General features: G+C 44.4%; 4 protein-coding genes across 11 annotated transcripts in view; all 4 read left to right on the forward strand.

Moving 5' to 3' along the window:
* Positions 1-22016, forward strand: part of LOC135943568 (zinc finger protein OZF-like) — a 69152-nt gene extending 47136 nt beyond the window's left edge. The window contains exon 4 of one of the 8 annotated variants that reach the window (XM_065490179.1): positions 15797-16955. In XM_065490179.1, coding sequence (XP_065346251.1) covers positions 15797-16940 — 1144 coding nt within the window. In that variant the 3' untranslated portion in view covers positions 16941-16955. Of the gene's footprint in view, positions 1-118; positions 1820-2130; positions 3116-3599; positions 4825-9747; positions 10910-13718; positions 14857-15796; positions 16956-18252; positions 19283-20524 lie in introns of those variants that run through there. The other 7 variants (XM_065490180.1, XM_065490178.1, XM_065490176.1 and 4 more) reach the window with 7 other exon arrangements.
* LOC135942159 (zinc finger protein 62-like) lies at positions 4982-9643 on the forward strand. The gene is made up of 2 exons (XM_065488141.1): positions 4982-6472; positions 7906-9643. Exons 1-2 carry the CDS (start codon positions 5562-5564, stop codon positions 9065-9067), a joined length of 2073 nt encoding a protein of 690 aa, XP_065344213.1. The 5' UTR covers positions 4982-5561; the 3' UTR covers positions 9068-9643.
* LOC135942160 (zinc finger protein 665-like) lies at positions 11910-13711 on the forward strand. The gene is made up of 2 exons (XM_065488142.1): positions 11910-11923; positions 11993-13711. Exons 1-2 carry the CDS (start codon positions 11910-11912, stop codon positions 13125-13127), a joined length of 1149 nt encoding a protein of 382 aa, XP_065344214.1. The 3' UTR covers positions 13128-13711.
* Positions 22017-22048: 32 nt separating the features above from the next.
* LOC135942309 (zinc finger protein 235-like) lies at positions 22049-24872 on the forward strand. Its single transcript, XM_065488349.1, has 3 exons — positions 22049-22119; positions 22744-23317; positions 24447-24872. The coding sequence occupies exons 1-3, from the start codon at positions 22049-22051 to the stop codon at positions 24870-24872; spliced, it is 1071 nt and encodes a 356-aa protein (XP_065344421.1).
* The last annotated feature ends 131 nt before the right edge of the window (positions 24873-25003 follow it).

A 25003-nucleotide genomic window follows, 5' to 3' on the forward strand; every position in this document is an offset into this window, starting at 1 on the left:
TCGAAAACAGCAGGCATTTTGCAAAGAATTGAAATTTGTGCATTAATTTAAAACGAAAAATGTCCATTCTAATTTTGTTATGTTATTACAACCAACCCTTTCACTGCTGTTTTTTCAGAAAGGAACTGGTTTGTCGCATCTGCCTCATCAGAACAACAGACATGCAGGCCCACATGATCGCAAATCACTCGCAAAATTTAAATGTCAAGTGTGGACTTTGCAACAAATTGTTCACCGGAATGGCCACCTTCCAAGCCCACATGCCGACTCACGCAAATCGAACCGAGGTGCCTGCCAAGTTTCCCTGCGACTTCCAAGATTGCAACAAGCGTTTTTTCGAGAAAGAACACTTGATGCTGCACTTGAAGCACGAGCACAAAATCAAAGACAAAAGGCTGATATTTGACTGCAGCTTCTGCGACCAGGTTTACGCCCGCAAGACGAATTTTGTCGACCATATGAGAATTAAGCATTACGCCATGGATTGCGTGGTTGCCATCTCACCCGCGAAAATGCTCAGCTCGCTCGACGGCCACTTGAAGTGCAATTTTTGCCCTGAGAAATTCTCCAGCAGAGCGAACCTGGAAACGCACATCATGTGGCACCTGCGTTGCATGAGACAAAGCAACGGGATATTTATATTCGGATGCGTTTTGTGCCCTTACAAGAGCAAGAAATACCGCACAACTGAAAGGCACTATCGTGATTCGCACAAAATTGATTGGCCCTTTTTCCTGTTCGAATGCGATTATTGCCCCATGGGCTTTATTCACGAGAGCAAGTTTGTGCTTCACATGGATCAACACAATGGTAAAAAATACAATTGCGACCATTGTGACAAATCTTTTAAATGCAAAGACGGCATTTATAGACATATATTAAGAAAGCACGTTACTGAGAATCAATGCAGATTTGTTTGCGAAACGTGCGGTGCAAGGTATTACGAGAAGTCTAAATTTGAAGACCATACAGCACGTCACAGCAATGACAGACCTTATAAATGCTTGCACTGCGATTACACCACTTTCAGAGAAAAGTATCTGGTATTGCACAAGAAAACCCATCTCGCAAAAAGATCCAAATGCAACATTTGCAAGAAGTATTTTCTCAACCTGCCGGGGCACGTTTCCGCGAGTCACAATAAACGAGAGTTCCCTTGCCAACTGTGCGGGAAAACATTCAAAAGAAAGGCCCAATGCCAACGCCACTTGGACGCTCACTTGGGCAACAATTATTTTCCGTGTGACATTTGCGGCAAAGTGTACTCTGCTGCAGAATCAGTGAAAAAACACAAGTTTGACAAACATGGCATCATGCCGTATGAGTGCAAAACTTGCAAGAAGGGATTTGCTAAACACATTGAGCTGAAAAAGCACAGGGCCAAGGCGCACCGCAATAAGACCGAATGAAAATTTGTTTTCAGGAGCTGTATCGTTACCACAAAGTAGCATAAAATTATCTCAACATGATCTGTAAAAAGTAATGACAGAAAGAGAGACTATAAAAGAGAGAGATAAATTATTTTTCAATTCCAGAGAACAAAAGAGATGCGAGAGCGATGGTCAGGATCACACACGTGCATATCGCAAGGCAATCATTAAAATAATTTGGATGGAAAATGAATCTCATGATAATAATTTATTTTTTCCTAATTTGAACTGCGGCTATCTGGACACAAGCTGTTTTCTCACGATTAGAACGGCTTTGTTTGTAGTTTTGTAATAGAAGCGAAGTAAAATCACGTGCCAAATATTTTGCCATGTTAAAGAGCACTAAAAAATGGTTCCTAATTTAGTTATCACAGGTGTAAGAAAATATACCGATATTTCGTTGAACGATAAATTGTCACGTTGTATCAATTGATGTTAATATGACCTAGGAAAAATAAAACCATTGATTTTCCCGAACAAATTCTTGCAGTTTCCTTGCACGCGATGCAAACAAAAAGCGAAACTAGAAAGAAATACACACGAGAAGCTGCAGGGTGGAACAAAAAGGCAAGTTGACTAACCTCTGACGAATTATAGAATTGCATTAACCGGCGAACTGATTTGATACCTATTTTTGACATGAACAAACAAAAAAAAAACAAATACCAAGCAGGCAGATCTGAGGAATGCGTTTTTTCAGGGCGTGGCTGCCGAGAAAGTGCGAGATGTGTGGCGAAGCAGGCCACGATGAGAGAGACCACGGCGACCTTACGCCCCTCGAGTGCGACTGGTGCGAGCAGCTGCTGTGGACCAAGCACCAAATGGAGAGCCACCAGCGGCGGCACCTGCGCGAGGCGAACAAGTCGCGCGGCGTGGGCCGGCCGCGGCGGCGGCCGCTGCACAACGGGCCCTTCCCGTGCAGCATCTGCGAAAAGACGTTCAAGCACCAGGGCCAGGTGAAGATCCACATGCGGCTGCACACGGGCGAGCGGCCGTTCGCGTGCAGTCAGTGCGACAAGGCGTACGCGACGCGCAACAGGCTCAACCTGCACGTCAAGCGGACGCACATGGTGCTGAAGAAGGAGCACAGCTGCGAGGTGTGCGGCAAGCAGTTCGAGAACCACAGCACGCTCATGTTCCACCGCAAGATCCACTTTCCGGACTCGCGCACCGAGAAGTGCGAGGTGTGCGGCTGGAGCACCTACAGCAAGGGCAACCTCAAGAAGCACATGGCCACGCACGCCACCGAGCGGCCCTACGTGTGCGACGAGTGCGGCAAACGCTTCACCGAGAAGTTCATCCTGCAGAAGCACCGCGAGGTGCACCGGCCCGACCGGCAGGTCTTCAAGTGCCACCTGTGCGAGAAGACCTTCTCGACGCAGCACTCGCTCAAGAACCACGTCAAGCGGCACCAGGGCCTGCTCAACTACGAGTGCGACCTGTGCGACGCGGCCTACTCGCAGATCAACTACCTGCTCAGGCACAAATGGGAGAAGCACAAAGTCATGCCCTACAAGTGCGAGACGTGCGACAAGGGCTTCACGCACCTGCGTCTGCTCAAGAACCACTGCATCGAGGAGCACTTCCGCGGCGACGTCATTCACGAAGTGCCCTCCTAAAACTTGCATTTTTAAAATCAGGACATTTACAAAAACAATTAATCGCCTTAAGGACAGAGAGACAATTTTAACGTTTTAGATTTTAATTTACCCTTTACGAACTAGTATTTATCATACTAGAGAATTTCTCGTTCCTTGTATGTGCATGTGGTTAAGATCGTTCAAATGAACTACGTTTAAAAAGTGACGATAAACATCAGTTTTACTGTACAGTATTGCAATTAAATTAGCAAATGAAGCTGAGAACACTGTTTCACTACTAGTATAGTATCCCAAATTTTAAGGAATAATATAATGCAGCTTTAAGTAAGATAAAAAATTATTAAAATATTTGATGATTACAACGGAGACTTATTTTCATAAAATATTATTTTTATCAGCCCTACATCCTTAAAATATCTGGAGAAAAGCAGGAAAGTGTCGATGGTTTCAGGCGGAGAGAGGAAATAAAAATTTGAGACTTTGAGACTGAGGAGATAAAAAATTGATAGTTTGAGAAATTTTAAATGAAAAAAACAGGCAGATCTGAGCAACGCACCCATTTTTTCAGGTGGAGGAAATCTCCCCGCGCTGAGCAGAGCAACCTTGAATCACTCACTCAGCACTCGGTGGGCCGAAGACGCCGGAAAACCTCCTTCGAGTGCCACTTCTGCAACGAAGGGTTCAAGCGGAAAAACGCCCTTCAGGTGCACATGCGAGCCCACCTGAGAGTCCTCTTCCAATGCCACCTTTGCCAGGTGGGGCTGCCGTCGCGCGGCCACGTCCGCGCCCACCTGCGTAGGGAGCACCAGGTGCACGACCTGTACCCGTGCACCATGTGCAGCCGCAAGTATCGCAGCAAAGCCGCGCTGGAAATCCACCTGCGCAACCACACCGGCGAGCGACCCTTCATCTGCCCCACCTGCGGCAAAGGGTACATCTCGTTCCACACGCTGAAGGAGCACCAGACGACCCACAGGGAACGCGATAAGACCTTCATATGCGAGGTGTGCGGAAAAGGCTTCCCGAAAAACGCGAACTTGAAAAACCACAGAAAAATTCACTTCGAGGAGGCTCGGACGGAGAAGTGCGAGATCTGTGGCTGGAGCACGTACTGCAAGTACCACCTGAAGAGCCACATGCTGACGCACACGAGGGAGAAGACGGTCATCTGCCACGAGTGCGGCCAGAGTTTCATCCACCAGGCCAGTCTGCGCCACCACATGTCCCTGAAGCACAACCCCGACCGGCCACCGGACAAGTGCGGCCTGTGCGGCAAGGTGTGCAGCTCGGCCTTCAACCTGCGGAGGCACATGCTGACCCACTCGGGCATGAAGGACGTCGCCTGCGAGATTTGCGGCAACACGTTTGCGCAGAAGTCGACGCTGATCAGCCACATGTGGATCATGCACAAGGCCCTGCCGTACAAGTGCGCCGAGTGCGACGAGCAGTTCCGGCTGCAGATCGAACTCAAGCAGCACCGCGTCGCCGCGCATTTGAATAACGAGGAGCACGCCCGCCCTGACAAGGAACCCTACCGCTGCGAGGACTGTGGAAGGAGTTTCATCCACGAGACCAGCCTGAAGCACCACCAGGCCAAGGCGCACAACAAGTACAAAAACCTGCAGCGCCAGCAGCACATTTGCGACTTTTGCGGCAGGGAGTGTCTGTCCGCCTTCAACCTGAGGAGGCACGTCGAAAAGCACCTGCGCCAGGAGGCAAAGCAGAAGAGTTTAAATAAAACATAGGGTGTTGTTGCGTTCTGCCATTTTAAAATTTTTTAAATATGTGTAAAAGGGAGTCAAGTAGCATTGCTGTAAAATTTCCAAAAACTTTAAATTGATTATGATTTGATTGAATATCCATACAAATGAAAATTATGCAGTGCTTTTTACATGTTGAATTAATATTAACATGAAAATTTTACATGTTAGCGCGGGAGGATATGAAATTATGCATATACCAGTAAAAATTGATAAAAAATTCCAAAGGTGGAAGAGGAAATTTTCGATTCCCTTGTACGGTCAGGACAAGACATTTTTTGGCTTGGTAATGGCCGAAATAGCTATGCAAACCAGTGCTCCAATTAATTTTGGACTTGATCTCCTTGCATAATTCCTAAATTTCTCATCCTGCCTCTTCCAACATGAGAAAATGTCCATTTTAAAAATATTTTTCATGGGTTTTACATCTTGAGTTCCTATTTTATTTTTAAGTGCTACATATTATTTATCTGAATCTAGAAAAATTATACGAAAGCAGCTTGTAATCCAATATGTATAATAAAAGAAAACCTGTAAATTCAAAGCATGCATAATATGTATTTGTAGTGCAACGGATTTAACAACCTAATAGATAAATTATCAAGACCAAATAGCTATAATATAAAATTATTAGAATTCTAAAATCATATCTCCTCGCACTCAAGCCAGCTAATCAGCTTTTAAGAATAATATTTGATACATAGGCAGATCTGAGCAAACACACCTGTGCTTTCAGATGCAAAGAACAGGACGGCGGAAAAGACTTGGACATGGAGCGCCTCCGCTATAACTTAAGGACCGTCCTGCAAACGGACGAGAAAAAACAATTGAATGTTTTCTACGAGTGCACGCATTGCCTGTTTCGCGATCCATCTCTCGCCTCGGTCTGCGCCCACGTGCTCGAGGAGCACAATGAAAGACTACTCAAAAACGTGGAACAGGAGCATCCATGCACCGTTTGCGAGCGCATATTTAGCTCCAAGACAAAACTGCAGGTCCACATGCGCAACCACACCGTTGAGAGACCCTTCATCTGCTCCACCTGCGGCAAATCTTTCAGAACAAAAGAATTGCTGAAAAGTCACATGAAGATGCACGAGGATCGCGTCAATTGGTTCACCTGCGAGGTGTGCGGGAAGCATTTTCCCCTGATTAGTCGCCTGAAGGCTCACAGAAATATCCACTTTCCGGAGTCTCGCACGGAGAAGTGCGATATCTGCAGCTTTAGTACCTACCGCAAATCGCAACTGAAAAATCACATGCGGACGCACACCAGGGAGAAGACGGTGACCTGCAAAGAATGCGGACAAAGTTTCGTCCACGCTTCCGGTCTGCTCGCTCACAAGCAGAAGCACACAGCACCCTTTTCACACAAGTGCAACATTTGCGGTAAGGCTTTCGGCCAAGCCTTCAATCTGTGGATGCACATGGCAATCCACACAGGCAAGAAGGAATTCGAATGTGACATTTGCCACAAATTTTTCACGCAGAGCTGCACCCTGATCCAACACCAGTGGCTGGAGCACAATAAGTTTCAAATGATCAAGGCATACAAGCAGGTCAAGGAGGACCGAAAAATTCAGACGCTCATTTGTGACTTCTGCAAAAAAATCTATACGATTCCCTCTTACCTAAGGAAGCACATCGAAAAGCACCTGCAAGTGGAGGCGGAGAAGAGAAATTGGACTAAATCATAAAATTTTGTGCATTCTGCCATAACAGCAAATAAAATGAATATAGCATTGAATAAAGTATAGTTTATTTAAACCGGCAAGATTTAATTTTCCAACTCTTGTTTAAATATTACTGCATCCACTACTGATGAATTTAGGGATATCCATTGATTAAGTTTAGTTGCAGTTGGTTCTAGAAAATTAGACTTACAATTTAGACACTTACAATTAGACCTACAACTTACAATTGGAATAATTTATGTAATTGCTAGAATGAAATCTGATGACGAGTCAGGAAAAAACTAAATTAAATTTGCAGGGTTTATAGCACTTAAAACGAAATGGTGAATATGTGAGTAGCTTTTAAAATCAGGACAAATATATTACAAAATTAAAGGGTCGTTGCAACATTAAAGGTTAAAAATGTGTAAAGGTGAAATTAAATTGGATAATCGCAAAAATGCATAATATTCTTAGCGCATTTTTTTACTTTAGTCGATAATGACGTCTTTACATATATTGAGTTCCTATTTCTTTTAAGTGATACATATTTGCTAAAATTATTCATCTAAATTTAGAAAAATTATACGAAAGCAGCTTGTAATCCAATATGTATAGTAAAAGAAAACTTTTAAATTCGAAGCATACATAATATGTTTTCCTAGTGCAATGGATTAAAAAACCTGATAGAAAAATTATTAAGACCAAATAGCTATAATATTATATTATTCGAATTTTAAAATCATTTCTCTTCGCACTCATACCAGCTAAATCAGCTTATGAATAATATTTGACACATAGGCATAAACTTTTCAATCTTGCAATAGCTCCAATCGCAAGCTACGGAATAGAGGCGATTTGGCCATTTTTAAATCTCAAAGTCTTGAATAACTTAGAATCGTCCAAATCAAGATTCCTAAAAAGAGCTCTATCTGTATCTAAATTAATGAAATATAAATTAGCAGACACCCATTTTTTGTAAAAAAGTTGATAACTAGATTTTCACTGCCGCAGACTGACTCATTTAAAAGGTTCATGGCTAACCAGGATTTTAAGGCCTCCGAAATCGACCCGGGGTTTTTCGTCACCCCCGCCATGGTCAACCAAAATTGGAAGGGAGCCATGTTTATTAACAGACATATGTTCACGAGACACGCTTGTTACGGTTTTCACTATTTGATCTGTAAAAAATTGACCTCTCACTCCTGCGCGAGTATGAGGACTGTGAGTGCAAATTATGTGATAAACCAATCAAGTTTCTACCATTTTCTCGAATGTGACAAGAACACTTTGACACTGTGCCAAGCCGCCAAAGCAAAAACTAGCATGAACCTGTGATTTAATTATTTTATGTTATATATGTCTGTTGTTGTACGCCTGTGGTGTCTAATAAATATTTCATCATAGGCAGATCTGAGAGCAAACACACCTGTGCTTTCAGATGCAAGGAACAGGGCGCTCTAAAAGGCTTGGACAAGGAGAACCTCCGCTCCAATTTGAAGACCGTCCTGCAAACAGACGAGAAAAAACGATTGAAAGTTTTCTACGAGTGCGCGCATTGCCTGGACCGCTTTCCAACTTTCGGCTCGGGCTGCGCCCACATGCACAAGGAGCACAATGAAAGACCATTCAAAAACGTGGAAGAGATAGAGAAAAATTCATGCAATATTTGCGACCGCGAATTTAGCTGCGAGTCAAAACTGGAGGTCCACATGCGCGACCACACTGGGGAGAAACCCTTTCTCTGCTCCACCTGCGGCAAATCTTTCAAAAGAAAAGACACGCTGAAAACTCACATGCAGACGCACGAGGATCGCGTCAATTGGTTCAAATGCGAGTTGTGTGAGAAGCTTTTTCCCACGATACATCGCCTGAAGGCTCACAGAAACATCCACTTTCCGGAATCTCTCACGGAGAAGTGCGATCTCTGCGGCTGGAGTACCGACTGCCAATCGAAACTGAAATATCACATGCGATCGCACAGCAAGGAGAAGACGTTGAGCTGCGACGTATGCGGGGAAAGCTTTCGCCACAATTCCGGTCTCTTTAATCACAAGCAGAAACACAAACCCCCTTCACAAAAGTGCGACATTTGCGGAATGGCTTTCATCTTTTCGTTTAACCTGCGGAGGCACATGGCAACCCACACAGGCAAGAAGGAATTCGAATGTGACATTTGCCACAAATGTTTCGCGGATAAAACCACCCTGATCAACCACCAGTGGCGGAAGCACAATAATCTGCCGTACAAGTGTGACGAGTGCGACGAGCAGTTTCATCTGAGTGTCGAGCTGGAGCAGCACAGTATGCATCTTACAATTAAGAAACAGGTCGACGATATCTCTGACAAGGATCCTTTCTCCTGCCAAGACTGCGACAGGAGTTTCCTCCACGTAAGGAGCCTAAAGTTTCACATGCTCAAGGTGCACAACAAAGGAGGCCGAAAACCTAGCAAGCTCATTTGTGACTTCTGCAACAAAATCTATTCGGCTCCCTTTCACCTTAGGAAGCACATCAAAAAGCACCTGCAAGTGGAGGAGAAGAATCATTTGATTAAATCGGTATTCCTTGCCCCGACTCTTGCGCGGTGTAAACAAAAATAAATTAATAAATCATTTTCCTAATTTACGTTTACTGTGATACTATAATGTATTATGACTAAATGTGAGATTAAACAAACCTTTATATATTATTTTTTATTTAGAAAAGTTATACGAAAGCAGCTAGTAACCCAATATGTGTAGAAAAAGAAAACCTTTAAATTTGAAGCATACATAATATTGTAGCGGTTCCCGCATATCTGGCGTTAACTAAGTTTGTATCGATCTCAACCTATAGATGTCGCTATTACTATGATAAGTTTTTCTCGTTCAACCTGTATGATTCTCATTACTGACCGCTCACCCTCACTCGCAACCGGTCATGTTACTCTCATGCTCCCTGGCCAGGAGCCACTCAAGCGAGAAGCTAATACTGATATGTAATTGTTAGACCCGAAGACTATACCGGGGTAAGACTGTTATTTTACTGTGATAATTGTTATTAATGTTGACTTGCTATTTGCATGATTGTAATTGTTGTCTAAATGTCTAATTTCCTATCTACAATAAACCAACTACTCGAAGGAATTCGCATATTTTGATTCCGCTGGATGACGCACCCCACAACATAAAAATATTAGAATTTTAAAATCAAATCTCCTCGCACTCATGCAAGCTAATCAGCTTTTAAGAATAATATGTGACACATAGGCAGATCTGAGCAAACACACCTGTGCTTTCAGATGCAACGAACAGGGCGGCGGAAAAGACTTGGACAAGGAGCGCCTCCGCTCCAACTTGAGGACCGTCCTGCTAACGGACGAGAAAAAACGATTGAAAGTTTTCTACGAGTGCGCGCATTGCCTGTTTCGCCTCCCATCTTTCGCCTCGGTCTGCACCCACATGCTTGAGGAGCACAATGAAAGACCATTCAACCTTAAGGAAGACAAACAGGAGCATCCATGCACCGTTTGCGGGCGCAAATTTAGCTCCGAGACAAAACTGGAGGAACACATGCGCGACCACACTGGTGTGAGACCCTTCCTCTGCCCCACCTGCGGCAAATCTTTCAAAACAAAAGACATACTGAAATGCCACATGAAGACGCACGAGGAGCGCGTCAATGCGTTCACGTGCGAGGTGTGCGGCAAGCTTTTTCCCATGATAAGTCGCCTGAAGGCTCACAGGAACATCCACTTTCCTGAGTCACGCACGAAGAAGTGTGATATCTGCGGCTTTAGTACCTACTGCAAATCGAAACTGAAAAATCACATGCGAACGCACACCAGGGAGAAGACGTTTAGCTGCGACGAATGCGGAAAAAGCTTTCTCCACAATTCCGGTCTCTTTAATCACAAGCAGAAACACAAACGCTTTTCACACAAGTGCTTCATTTGCGGAAGGGCTTTCAGCATTGCGTTTAACCTGCGGAGGCACATGGCAACCCACACAGGCAAGAAGGATTTCGAATGTGACATTTGCCACAATTTTTTCGCGCAGAAAAGCACCCTGATCCAACACCAGTGGCTGAAGCACAATAATCTGCCGTACAAGTGTGGCAAGTGCGACGAGCAGTTTCAGCTGAATCTCGAGCTCAAGCAGCACAGGATTACCGTGCATCTTAAGAAACAGGTCGACGATATCCCTGACAAGGAACCTGTCCCCTGCCAGGAATGCAACAGGAGTTTATTCCACGAGAGGAGCCTCAAGTTTCACATGCTCAAGGCGCACAACAAGGAGGTCAAAGGAGTTCGAAAAACTCAGAAGAAGTCTCAGAAGCTCATTTGTGACTTCTGCAACAAAGTCTATGCGGTTCCCTATCACCTGAGGAAGCACATCGAAAAGCACCTGCAAGTGGAGGTGGAGAAAAAGAATTTGACTAAACCATAAAATTTTGTGCATTCTGCCATAACAGCAAATAAAATGAACATTGCATTGAAAAAAAGTATAGTTGATTTAAATTGGTAAGAGTTAATTTTCCAATTCTTCTTTAAATATTACTGCATCCACTACTAATGAATTTAGGGATATTCATTGATTAAGTCGAGTTGCAGTTGATTCTTGAAAATAAGATTATAACAACTTACAATTGGAATAATATGAAATTACTAAAATGAAATCTGATTACGAGTCAGGAAAAAACTAAATGAAATTTGCAGGGTATATAGCACAAAAAACGAAGTGGTGAATTTTAGAGAAGCTTTTTAATCACAATAATAAAGGGCCATTGAAACATTAAAGGTGTAAATTAAATTGGATTCTTAGCGATTTTACTTCAGTCGATAATGACGTCTCGTCGCTTTCATGTCAGTTGGTATACGCTGCAAACTTTGAAAAATGTTTTATGTCACAAAAGAGCTTACTTAGCAAAGTCCAGGAAGGTGCTGTACGTCGACCGTCGGTGTTGCGGGTACCACACTGCCCCGCAAGACACCTGAAGGTGGTTTAGTTGCCACTGCACCCGTAATGCACTAGCAGCCACAGCCGATTACAGAGGCAATTCTAACAGTTTGAAAATGACCCAAGATTCGCTTGATGGTAGAAGGCCATGAAAAAATAATTGATCTTTTTTACATTAGTACAAAATCGAGATCGTAAAGATCGGATCATTAAAAGAACAGCGCACTAGACGTGACACCTATTACATTATTCCCTGTGCGTACGCGGAGAATCATAATTTAAAAATCGGCGCGCACTGGCTGTACAAATTATTTTTAATATAAAAAGAAAGAATCCCCGTTTGGGAACAAATATCTTTTCAAATTTCAGTCAATGGCAAATTAACTAAAACGTACACTTAAACCTTAATTGGTGTGCCCTTATTAAATTAAAAATTAAGTATCGTAAAGCTTTTTAAACCAATATTGATTAAATAAAAAGTTCAAACATATTTTTCTTCGCTCTTATGCCAACCAAAAAGTGCTTTACAATAACATTAAATACATTAATGTATAGGAAAACTAAGCATTTCGTCACCTGTGCTTTCAGGTGCAAGGAACAGGGCGTCCGAAATTACTTGGAAAAGAAATTTATCAGGATCTTCGATTTTAGGAGTGAACTGAACACGGACGAGAAAAAACCATCGAAGGTCATCTACCAGTGCTCGCATTGCCAGTTTCGCGATCCATCTTTCGACTTAGTGCGCGCCCACATGCTCAAGGAGCACGATGAAAGACCATTAAACAAAGACAAACAGGAGCATCCATGCACCGTTTGCGAGCGCAAATTTAGCTCTAAGACAAAGCTGGAGGAACACATGCGCGACCACACTGGTGTGAGACCCTTCCTCTGCCCCACCTGTGGCAAATCTTTCAAAACCAAAGAATTGCTGAAAAACCACATGAAGACGCACGAGGAGCGCGTCAATTCGTTCACGTGCGAGGTGTGCGGGAAGCTTTTTCCCATGATTAGTCGCCTGAAGGCTCACAGGAACATCCACTTTCCTGAGTCCCGCACGGAGAAGTGCGATATCTGTGACTTCAGTACCTACTGCAAATCGAAACTGAAAAATCACATGCGGACGCACACCAGGGAGAAGACGGTGACCTGCCACGAGTGCGGAAAAAGTTTCGTCCATGCTTCCGGTCTGCACGCTCACAAGCAGAAACACACACCCTTTTCATACAAGTGCAACATTTGCGGTAAGGCTTTCGGTCAAGCCTTCAACCTGCGGATACACATGGCAATCCACACAGGCAAGAAGGAATACGAATGTGACATTTGCCACAATTTGTTCGCGCAGAAAAGCACCTTGAGTGAACACCAGTGGAAAAAGCACAACAATCTGCCAAACAGATGTGGCGAGTGCAATGAGCAGTTTCATCTGAATCTCGAGCTGAAGCAGCACAGGATCACCGTACATCTTAAGAGACAGATCAATGCAATCCCTGACAGGGTGCCTGTCCACTGCGAAGAATGCGACAGGAGTTTCCTCCACGAGAGGAGCCTCAAGTTTCACATGCTCAAGGCGCACAACAAGGTCAAAGGCGGTCGAAAAACTCAGAAGTCTCGCAAGCTCATTTGTGACTTCTGCAACAAAGTCTATTCGGCTCCCTATCACCTGAGGAATCACATTAAAAAGCACCTGCAAGTGGAGAGGAAGAAGAATTTGATCAAATTTTAAAATGTTGTGCATTCTGCCATAACAAATAAAAAACCGGTGTAAGAGTTAAATTTCAAATTTTTGCCCTAGTTACTGATGAATTTAGGGATATTCATAGATGAAGTCTACGTCTATAATTGTAGAGTTGCAATTAATTCATGAAAATTAGATTATAATTACCTACAATTGGAAGATTATTGGATATGCAGCAGAAGTCAGTTTTAATGAAATAAATCTGATGACGATTCATTAAAAAACTAAATTCAATTTTCAGGGTTAATTGCACTTAAAACCAAATGGTGAATTTACGATTATATAGCTCTCTAATCATAGCAATTAAACTTTTAAAAGAAAAAAAATCACTGTTTGTGAACAAATAACTTTTCAAATATCAGTCTAATGCAAATTAACTTATACCTAAATTTGTGATTACGTGAGGTGAGGCCTTAATAAATTAAAAATTAAGTATCGTAAAGCCTGAAAAAATTAAATTTAGTAACAGCCTTAAATAAAAAGTTCAAACATATTTTTCCTCGCTCTCAAGCCAACCATAAAGTGATTTACAAAAATATTCAATAGGCAAACTAAGCATTTCCACACCTGTGTTTTCAGGTGCGAGGAACAGGGCGCCCGAAATGACTTGGACATGCAACGTATCAGCACCAATAATAATGTGAGGACCGTCCTGCAAACGGACGCGAAAAAACGATTGAAAGTCTTCTACCAATGCGCGCATTGCCTGTTCCGCCTTCCATCTTTCTCCTTGGTGCGCGCCCACATGGTCAAGGAGCACAAAGAAAGGCCATTCAACAACGTGGAACAGGAGCATCCATGCACCGATTGCGATCGCAAGTTCAGCACCAAGACAAAGCTGGAGGTCCACATGCGCGACCACACCGGTGATAAACCCTTTCTCTGCACCACCTGCGCCAAATCTTTCAAAACAAAAAAGCTGCTGACAAGTCACATGAAGACGCATGAGGAGCGCGTCAAGTCGTTTACGTGCGAAGTGTGCGGGAAGCTTTTTCACCAATATCATAACCTGATGAATCACAGGGACATCCACTTTCCGGAGTCTCGCACGGAGAAGTGCGAAGTCTGCGACTTCAGTACCTACAGCAAAACCGGACTGAAAAATCACATGCTGACGCACACCAGGGAGAAGACGGTGAGCTGCAAAGAATGCGGACAAAGCTTCGTTCGTACTTCTTCTCTTTATATGCACATTAAACAGAAACACCTACCCCCGTCAAGCCAGTGCACCGTCTGTGGAAAGACCTTCGGGCAAGCCTTCAACCTGCGGAGGCACATGGCGACCCACACAGGCTTTAGGGAATATGAATGTGACATTTGCCACAAATTAAGCACGCAAAAATCCGAACTGATCGGACACCAGTGGGGTAAGCACAAGGTTCTGCCGTACAAATGTGGCGAGTGCGACGAGCAGTTTCATCTGAATGTCGAGCTGAAGCAGCACAAGATCACCGTGCATCTCAAGAGACAGGTCAATGCAATCCCTGACAGGGTACCTGTCCCCTGCCAGGAATGTGACAGGAGTTTCCTCCACGAAAGGAGCCTCAAGTTTCACATGCTCAAGGCGCACAACATGGGGGCCAAGGTTAATCGCACCCGAGATAAGCAGTACATTTGCGACATGTGCAATCAGAGCTGCATGTCCAAATTCCACTTGATGAAGCACATTGACAAGCACCTGCGCATGCAGGCAAAATGTTGAAAAAATCTAAAAACCATATGAGATAAAAATTAAATTTGTTGTATGTATTTCTCTCAATAAAACATCTATTTGAAAAATGTATTTCAACAAAAATTGAAATTTTTCAGACTGATCAATGTTTAAAGTGAAAATTTATTGCTGTCATCGAAAATTTGAATTTTTGTATTGTATGACTGAAAATCGTGAGGTTTTAAACGTTGAGAAATCTGTTAAGATAACTTCCACCACTTGCCTAAACACAGCAGTCTCATCAAAGTCAAGCACAAGGAGCAAAATGACATGTACCTGATTTAAATTGTTCCACGAGATACGCCTAAAGTATCACAAGGTCAAAGCGCACAATAATGAGATCATGAAATTAATCGTAGAGCATTTCTTAATAAGACGTATTTCTACCAAAAAATTCCTGCTTTATAGAAATACGGAAAAGTGAAAGAATTCGATATACTTCAAAGGAAGCTTAAAAAATATCACGAGTTATGATGCAGTTGCAAAATTTATTTTTCAGACTTACTCCTTCTGTACTGACTTGGAAAAGTGCCTTGATAACGGTTAATTGAGTTCGGAACTTTTATTAAAAGAATCTAAAAAATTAATCACTGCGGAGTCCAAAATTACTTTATAGAAGGAAATTTCTAACATTCCACGGTACCAGTTTCGGCTGCCCTAATTCGTGGCAAAAACTCACTTTTTTGTCTTCACCTGCCAGCAAATCGGTATTTTCAAACAAATTATGAATCCTCAAGTGTGACCTTCAATGAAAAAAAATTCATTTTGCAGGATTAGAGGATTTTTGCTTGGATTTTATAGAAATATTGACTTGTTTTGGAGAAATAAACTAAATTTAATTAAAGAGAGTTAAAAATTGAAGTCTTTTTTATCAAGTACGTGTCTCTCACAAAGAATTCTTGCATTAAAGCACAAGGAAGATCTGAACAACGTCCCGTGTTTTCAGGTGGAAGTATCTTGCCTGTGACACGCAGCTGGAAGTGCCAACCTTCCAGTGCCACTTTTGCTGCGAATGGTTCAAACGGAAGAACACCTTTGAAAAGCACATGCAGGATCACCTGAAGGTTCTCTTTAAGTGCCACATTTGCCATGCTGGATTTTCCTTTCGCGGCTACCTGCACGGCCACCTGCGCAGGGAGCACCAGCTGCTCAACCAGATACCGTGCACTATGTGCAGCCGCAAATTCCAAAGCAAAGCCGCGCTGGAAATCCACCTGCGCAGCCACACCGGCGAGAGACCTTTTATCTGTCCCACCTGCGGAAAAGGGTACATCTCCTTTTACACGCTGAAGGAGCACCAGGTGATCCACAGGGAACGCGTCAATTCGTTCATCTGTGAGGTGTGCGGCAAGGGATTTGCCAAGAACTCGCAACTGCTGCGTCACAGAAAAATTCACTTCAAGGAGGCCCGCACGGAAAATTGCGAGATCTGCGGCTGGAAAACCTACTGCAAAACTCTGCTGAAAAGGCACATTGCCACGCACACGGGGGAGAAGACGAAGACTTGCGACGAGTGCGGAAAAAGTTTCGGTCAACAAACCAGTCTCACTTTGCACAAGATGCACAAACACAATCCACCGTCGAGCAAATGCAACATCTGCGGAAAGGCCTTTGCCCATGCGTTCAACCTACAGCGACACATGGCGACCCACACGGGCGCCAGGGACTTCGCTTGCGATATTTGTGGAGATAAATTCTCGCAGAAATCCACCCTGATCCAACACCAGTGGCTGAAGCACAATAATCTGCCGTACAAGTGTTGCGAGTGCGACGAGCAGTTCCAGCTGAATTTCGAGCTGAAACATCACACGATCACAGTTCATCGCAACAAACAAATCGCCTTCCCTGACAAAAAACCCATCCCCTGCAAAGACTGCGACAGGAGTTTCCTCCACGAGATAAGCCTGAAGTATCACAGGGTTAAAACGCATAATGAGATTTTAAAACGGAAACGTAGAGTAATTCGCAATAAGACGTACATCTGCGACTTTTGCAACAAGAGCTACGTTTCCTCCTTCCACATGAGGAATCACATTGAAAAGCACCTACGTGAAGGAGTCAAGCGGAAGAGGAAATTTAAAAAATCTTAGGGTCTTTTATTTTAAAATCCAAACATTTAAGATCATTTGAAATAAAATTAAAAATCCAAGTGGTAGATTAACCAGTTTAAGAATCTAGTTAAATCAAATGAAGCTATTTTTCATCTTAAAGACCGTCTTTGACGAAGTTTCTGAGCACACCAATCGATTCTTGAGGGTCGAATTAGGTAGAGTGGACATTTTTTCCGACCAAAAGGTCCAGCGCGACGTGCGACCTTTTTTTACCGCCAAAACATTATGATTGCGAGAAGTGCGCATGCGTCAGAGCTGGCTGGATCTGACAAAGAAGTCATTCGTACAGGCGGTCTCTCTGCAAGTGCTCAAACCAGCTCTGACGCATGCGCAATTCTCGCATTCATATTGTTTTGGCGGGAAAAAAAGCTCGCACATCGCGCTGCACTTTTGGTTAGAAAATATCTACTTTACCTATTTCGACCCTCAAGAATCGATTGGTGGGCTCAGAAACTTCGTCAAAGACGGCCTTTAATCTATTTCGAAATCCAAAATTGTCGGACTTATAAATGCAGCTTCCTTGGTGTATTCCGAGCTGTTTATTTTTCCAAAGAGCTTGAGGTGCTTAAGCCCAAGAAGCTCGAGCACATTTGCCAGTTCTGCGGCAGATGGTTTCAGTTCGTTTATACCCTGAGCCTGCAAATACTTTTGTGAAAAAGCGAAATTGAAAAATGTAGACATTTTGAATCGTTTTTTTTATTTTGACATGAAATTGACAAATGGGATTTGTTGATTTTTCCTTCACTAATAAAAATGAATACTTATTAAAAATATACATTGCATTTTTGTTCTTTAAATTTATGTCCTTTTCATGGTGACAAATTAAAAACTTCATATAATACCGTATTTTCTCAATTCTTTCCCTTTAGCTTGGATTAAAACTGTAACAGCTTGAAATGTGCATCACAAGAACACCTTAACTACTTATTTTTAAATAAAGAATACGCTCTTAAAGCGATAAAAAGGCTCTTTCTATGTTTAGACCCACGCTTGAGGAACCGAAACAGAAATCGAATTTAATGTAAATCAATGGATTACACTATTTATTTTGCTTTGAAAGACAAATTAGGTCCGAAAATTGAAATTTAATAATTAACAACTTACATTAGATTAATTCTAATTAAATTTAATTAATTTGGAAATTTAATATCTTTCGAAAACCAAAAAGCGCCATGCTCAGACACTGTTAAACTTAATTCAATTGTATCCATAAAAAATGCATGGGTGTAATGAAGAGTAAAAATGCAAAGGCCCGTTTGGACAAGGCACTGAGGCGCTGACGTGATTTCAGGGAGAAACGGAAGCGCGACGAGAAGGCGGTGCGGTGCGACGTCTGCCGAGCGAAGCACGCCAACGCGGGCTGTTTGGCGCGGCACATGCTGTGCGAGCACCGCGAGTTCAGCAAGCTCAAGTGCGAGCAGTGCGGCAAGCGGCTGTGGTGCAGGGGCCACATGCGGCGCCACTGGCGGGCGCACCTGCAGGTGCTCGTGTACAGCCACCCGTGCAGCGAGTGTCCGAAGGCGTTCAAGCGGCTGCGCAGCCTGCGGCAGCACATCAAGGTGTCGCACCCGGACAAGGCGGAGCCGCGCCGCTGCCGCTTCTGCCTGCTGGCGTTCAGCAGCACCGACAAGCTCGAGTACCACGAGCGCAAGCACACCGGCGAGCGGCCGTTCGTGTGCGCCACCTGCGGCAACGCCTACATCTCGGACTACGCGCTCAAGCAGCACGAGCGGCTGCACGACCCTCCCGAGGACGCGTTCACCTGCGAGATCTGCGGCAAGTGCTTCGCCTTCCGCAACTACCTCACGCAGCACCGCAAGATCCACTTCGCGGAGGCGCGCACCGAGAAGTGCCACCTGTGCGGCTGGAGCACCTACAGCCGCGCCGTGCTCAAGAACCACCTGCTGACGCACTCGGGCGAGAAGAACGTGACCTGCGAGCAGTGCGGCCGGTCGTTCGCGCACAAGGCGCTGCTGCACGACCACCGGCTGCGCATGCACAGCGACACCAAGCCCAGCCACCTGTGCACCTACTGCGGCAAGACGTTCGCCACCGGCACCAGCCTGCGCAGGCACATCGCCCTCCACCAGGGGCTGCGCCCGCACGAGTGCACCCTCTGCGGCACCACCTTCGCGCAGCGCTACACCCTCAGGACGCACCAGTGGCTCGTGCACAAGGTGCTGCCCTACAAGTGTGACAAGTGCGACCAGTCGTTCAAGCTCAAAAACGAGATGCAGCGGCACAGGGTGCACGCGCACCTCACCGCCGCCGACAAGGGCGACGACACAGACTCGCAGCCAAACTGAAAATTGTTCATCTAGTCGTAATTAATTGTAACTAAGCTAGCTGAAAAGAAAATTATCAGCCGTCCTTTGAGTGCGTCTCCGGGCTAAAATATCGCGACTGACTGAGATATGTACTAGCAAAAGACTTTCTGGAGGGAGGAGGGAGCCAAAAGAGACGAGACTATGTTAAGGTTAGAAAGAACGGAGTCCAATTCGTGGATTTCATTTTTTTATCGAAGGATTTGATAACTAAATCCATCCCCTGATTGTAACAAACTCCCAAATAATATTGTTCTTGAAATAAAGGACACTAAGAAGTAAAACGGAGGAAATTTCAATATGCAACAACTGCTATCCCAAACGAACTTTTTTCTATTTTTTTCCTATATTTTGAACTTTTTTCTCACCGTAAAATGTAAAAAATTGTGAAATTTATTTGAGCACGTGAATATCTGAGTCCAAAAAGCATTGACAAGCACGCTATGGACCTAAAAATAAATAAAAATTTCATTGGTTGACCGTTGCCACTCCTAGGGCCAAATTAATTACAAAATGGCGTAGCAGTAAAACTAGATATTTTGCTGAAGGCTGAAAATCATCTACATTTTAAAATCCCAGAAAACATGAATACAAAAAATTTAATCCATGGGGTTTTGTGCCCTTAATGGCAGTTTCATTTCATTTAATTATTTTTTCCACGTAAGTCAAGATAATTACAATGTGACTTTAGCAGGGTTCACCAATTTTGCAAGGCGCAAAAATGCACCACTGGTTTTTGGCGCAAAAATGCAGTTGGAAAACCCCACCAGTTTCGGGGGTTTCCGCATTTTTCCGAATTGAACCCCAAACAGGTCACATTTCGCGCTAAAAACGATTTCTAGAGTTAGAAAAATTTTCTACAAAAATGCTTGAGTTTCCGAATAATGCGCAAAATTACAGAAAAAAACAGTTTTCCAGGAAAATGCAGACTTTTGCGTACCCTGGACCTTTGGAGAGCGTCATTCTTACGTGCCACTACACTAAATAAATACAACTAAACTGTCGCTAGGAAATAACATTTATTTAGGCCACAAAATTGTTAGTGGAAAAGTACAGAAAAATATTGAAACCGTAGAATCTCAAGATTATTTATCTTAATTTTTTATAAACCTAGAGGATTTGTGCTTGGCATCGCAATTAAACAAAAATGCTGCAATTGAAGAGCTTGTTGCGACGGGCAGCTTTCAGTGTGGTTGACGAACAGCGCAGCCTGATATGACGCGTTTCCTTTGTTGCCAGATGGGAGGAGCCTGACTGGGACGCGGACGCCGACGACTCGAAAGACGCCGACTACGAGCCCCCGAAGCTGAAGATGCGTCTGCGGCTGTCCGATATCGGGCCGGGACGCCGTCGGCGCGGCCGCCCACGCATCGCGGAGGTCATCGAGAGCCTCCGGGTGCGGAAGGTGAGGGCGGAGGACGAGGAGGTGGCGGCGGCGGCGGTGCCGCGGAGGCGCGGCCGCAAGCACTTTTCGCCGCCCGACTGCGTTCTGCAGGCCGAAGCGGAGGCGGAAGCGGAAGCGGAGGCGGAGGCCGAGCAGCTGCTGCTGGAGCCGAAGCGGCGGCCGGGGCGGCGCTCCAAGCTGGAACTGGCGCGCGACGGGTGGCACGAGCGGACCTACATGTGCGAGCTGTGCGGCAAGCACCTCAAGAGCAGCAAGTCGCTGGCCAGCCACCGCGAGATCCACTTCGCGCGCCGCTACAACTGCGAGCTGTGCAAGCGCGCCTTCCACTTCAAGGACACGCTGCGCAAGCACATGAACTCGCACCTCGGGCTGCGCGACTACCAGTGCGAGTACTGCGCCAAGGCGTTCAAGCTGCACTCGACGCTGCAGGCGCACATCAACGTCGTGCACCTCGGCTCGGTCAAGACGGCCTTCGAGTGCATCGTGTGCAAGAAGAGCTTCCACAAAAAGGACCATTACGACCGGCACACGCGCACCCACACGGGCGAGCGCCCGTACGCGTGCGAGCTGTGCGAGTGGAAGTTCGCCAACGTGTTCAACCTGCGCCAGCACAAGATCAGCATCCACAAAGTGATGCCCTTCCCCTGCCAGCACTGTGCCGAGGGCTTCAAGGCAAAAAAACTGCTCGCCGAGCACTGCGTCGTGGCCCATGCCATCTACATATGATTCCTGATTGTTACTATATGGACTAGAGCGTATTCCAAGACAGGAAACAAGAAGTCCTGCTTGTTCCTGAAACTACGGCAGAACAGGAAAATAGTTTTCGTGAACAGGACTAGACGGAAATTTTGTTTCAAAACAATTAAAATCATTTTACATTTGAAAAACTATTTGATGACATAATAAAATTTCAATTTTAACGACGTTTACTTTCTTTCGTGTGCTTAAATGTTTAGCCTAAAAAGTTCTCACAAGTTAACAAAAGCCCTATGGTAGTCATGGCCTGCAAAAACACGCATTTTTCCGAAAAAAAACACTGCATCGTAAAAAAACTGTTGATTTTTTCCGCATTTGATGCATTTTTTTCGAAATATGAATATTTTAAATGGATGCTACAGGGCTCACTTTCAAGTGGCTCTCAATTGATGCATCTGTATAATTTTGTCTTCCTTGAAGATTTGGATTATGTTCCACAAAAAGTTATATTGTTTTTAATGCTAAATTTATAGTTTTGTTGCAGAAAACTTTGGAAAAAGGCTTTTTATATTTTTGCCTAAAAACAATGCTGCATTTTTAGCATTGCAAAATTGGTGAACCCTGATAGTAGAAGAATTTGAAAAAATAGGAAAAACAGGAATATGACGGAACAGGACAGGACAGGAACAGAAAAACCTTTCTTGAATACGCTCTTCTATGGATCGCTGAGACTGTGAATTTTAATAAATATATATTACAATGCAGAATTGCGTTAATGTTTGTATAAAATGTGTAGCTGTCTTTTATGAGGCGGTTGAAATTAAAAGAAAAAAATTAATAACACTTAAGCATCGTTTTACTGACTGAAAACTCAAAATTCAATCAAATAACAACCAGATATTTTATGCTGTAACACATGGGTGTTCCGTAACCTGTCACAATTATCACTCCAAAAATATATTTTGGCACATTAACAGGAATTTATATCATAATTTATCTTCATTTTAATCTTCAGTTCCAGTTAAGGGTATAAACGCCTGCAAATTTCATTATTAGGCTTCCCGCTCCACATTCTCGTTGTGCCGGTTGCATAGCTTTTAAATTCTATAAACCAGGACACAATTTTCCTTAACAAATGTATATTATGTGTATACATCATTTCAGTTAATAAAATTTCAAATTCGATTAGAAAAGGAACATCTGACTGTCTCAATTATTGTGACGGAAAAATCTAGTAATTTCTCTGGAAACGCAACGACTTTCCTCGCGTGGATTTTGAGAAAATAGCCCGAGGGGATGGGTAGCAAGCGCGGACCGAGACTAACGCAGCGCTCCGGCGATTCTTTTCTGTTCGCAGCAGCAAGAAGGAGCGTCCGAAGCGCGACCCGCGGCGCCTGTGCTGCGAGATGTGCGGCAAGGTGTGCCGCGACACGTACAAACTGCGTTCGCACTGGGTGCGCCACTTCCCGGAGCTGTGCAGCTTCTCGTGCGACATCTGCGGCTCGCGCTTCTTCGAGAAGCAGAACCTGCGCGAACACATGATCCGTCGGCACCACTTCGGCCTGGCGCCGCTCTACTGCCAGCACTGCGCCCGCCAGTTCTTCTGCCCGCGCCTGCTCGACCGGCACGTCAACCGAATCCACTTGGGCATGGCGGCGCCGGCGCCGCACTTGTGCGCCGTCTGCGGGCGCCGCTTCCAGCACCGCTTCCACCGCGACCGCCACATGCACACGCACACCGGTGAGAAGCCGTTCAAGTGCGACCTGTGCGACGTGCGCTTCGCCGACCCGTCCACCGTGCGCAGGCACAAGATGGGCGTGCACAAGTGGCTGCCCCACCGCTGCGACGTCTGCGACGTCGGCTTCTCGAACAAGAACGGCCTCAGCACGCACAAGCTCAGCGTCCACATCACCAAGAGCAGCGACCCGGATGTCTGTTAATTCCGTCTCACTTCGAGAATTATGCCAAAGTCTGACTTAAACAATTCCGAGGAGATAACAAAATTAATTTTATTAGATAGGCAGCAATAATATATATATTCCTAATTCAGTTTTATACGTTCAAATGAATGCATTTCTATTTTTCTGAATAATCCACAATGAGAACAGAAGTTCCTTCAGAGACATTCTCAAGCCATTAATGTTGAATCAAGAGAATTTTGACTGAGTGTAAAGTAACGCACACAATTAAAGCCGGGCATCTTCCTACATTAGGATAAACCTGATTTTTCATACACAACCCATATTAAAAGTCAGATTATTTTATGCCACCTTAAAATAAAATAAGGTAAAGTCAATCAAAACGCATTTCATCAGACTGATTGGAATGTGGTGTGCATTCCAGGTCGAGAAAGTGGCGCCGAGGGCAACCGCCGTACATGTGCCACGAGTGCGGCCGGACGTACATGCAGGTTAGATCTTTCACCGACCACCTCCAGAGGCACAGACCACCGCAATTCCAGTGTGATTTTTGCGGCAGGAAATTTTGTCTCAAGGTAACAAGTAATTTCAAATCCAGTCAAAATTAATCAAATGAGTTGGGGACATCAATGACTGCAATTTGTGAAGAATGTTGTTTTAAGGCTCTTCGACCTGATGAGAAATAATTGTGACTTAGTTCTTTGGGTCAATAATTTTAAAAGGCTAAAACGTAGGGTTGTGAAATTTTTACGATCGACTATTTTTCTGAGCTTAAAATCATTGTGAGACCATCCAATGAGCGAGAAGTGCGTATGCGTGAGAGCTGGTTTGAGCCCTTGCAGAGAGATCACCCGTACGAATGACTTCTTTGTCAGATCCAGCCACCTCTGACGCATGCGCACTTCTCGCATTTATATTGATTTGGCGGGAAAAAAGTTCGCAAGTCGTGCTGGACTTTTTGATCGGAAAAATACCCTTTTTACCTAATTCGACCCTCATGAAGAATCGATTGGTGTGCTCAGAAACTTTGTCAAAGACACATTTTACGTCAGTCTGATGACAAATAACAACTCAGATGTGAACTTCTCCGCTTGATTATAAAAATATCCCTTAGTCTAAATTTTGAATTTCCTAATTTCAGAGTTTCCTGACGAGTCATATCAAGCACTCGCACCTAGAAATCCGTTTCCAGTGCCACTTGTGTGGAAAGCAGCTGAGCACGCACGGCAACCTGTCGCGGCACCGTTCGCAGGTGCACCAGGCTCACGAGCGGCCCTACCCTTGTGTCATGTGCAATAAACGCTTTGACACGCCCGACTGCCTGGCGCGGCACACGCGCACCCACACCGGTGAGAAACCATACGCGTGTGACCTGTGCGACTGGAAGTTTGTGCAGGCAAGCCAACTAAGGACTCACAGGATCGGCAAGCACGGCATCCTGCCCTACCAGTGCAACTTCTGCAGCGCAGACTTCAGGACAAAACGAAACCTCAAACAACACTGTATTGATAAACACGGCACGCACCCACCATACGTGGAGGGCGCCGAGCCTGCTGTGAAAGTTTAAGGATAGTAGAGATCAGGATCTTGTCAGTGGACGTAGCTGATTTCTGCTAGCGAAGCAAAATCACGCATTTACTTCAGATTTTAAGTCAATTTAAACGATTTTAGGTATGGTTCAAGTGGCTTAAGATTGCA

This window comes from Cloeon dipterum, chromosome 4, assembly GCF_949628265.1.
Source record: "Cloeon dipterum chromosome 4, ieCloDipt1.1, whole genome shotgun sequence".
NCBI lineage: Eukaryota > Metazoa > Arthropoda > Insecta > Ephemeroptera > Baetidae > Cloeon > Cloeon dipterum.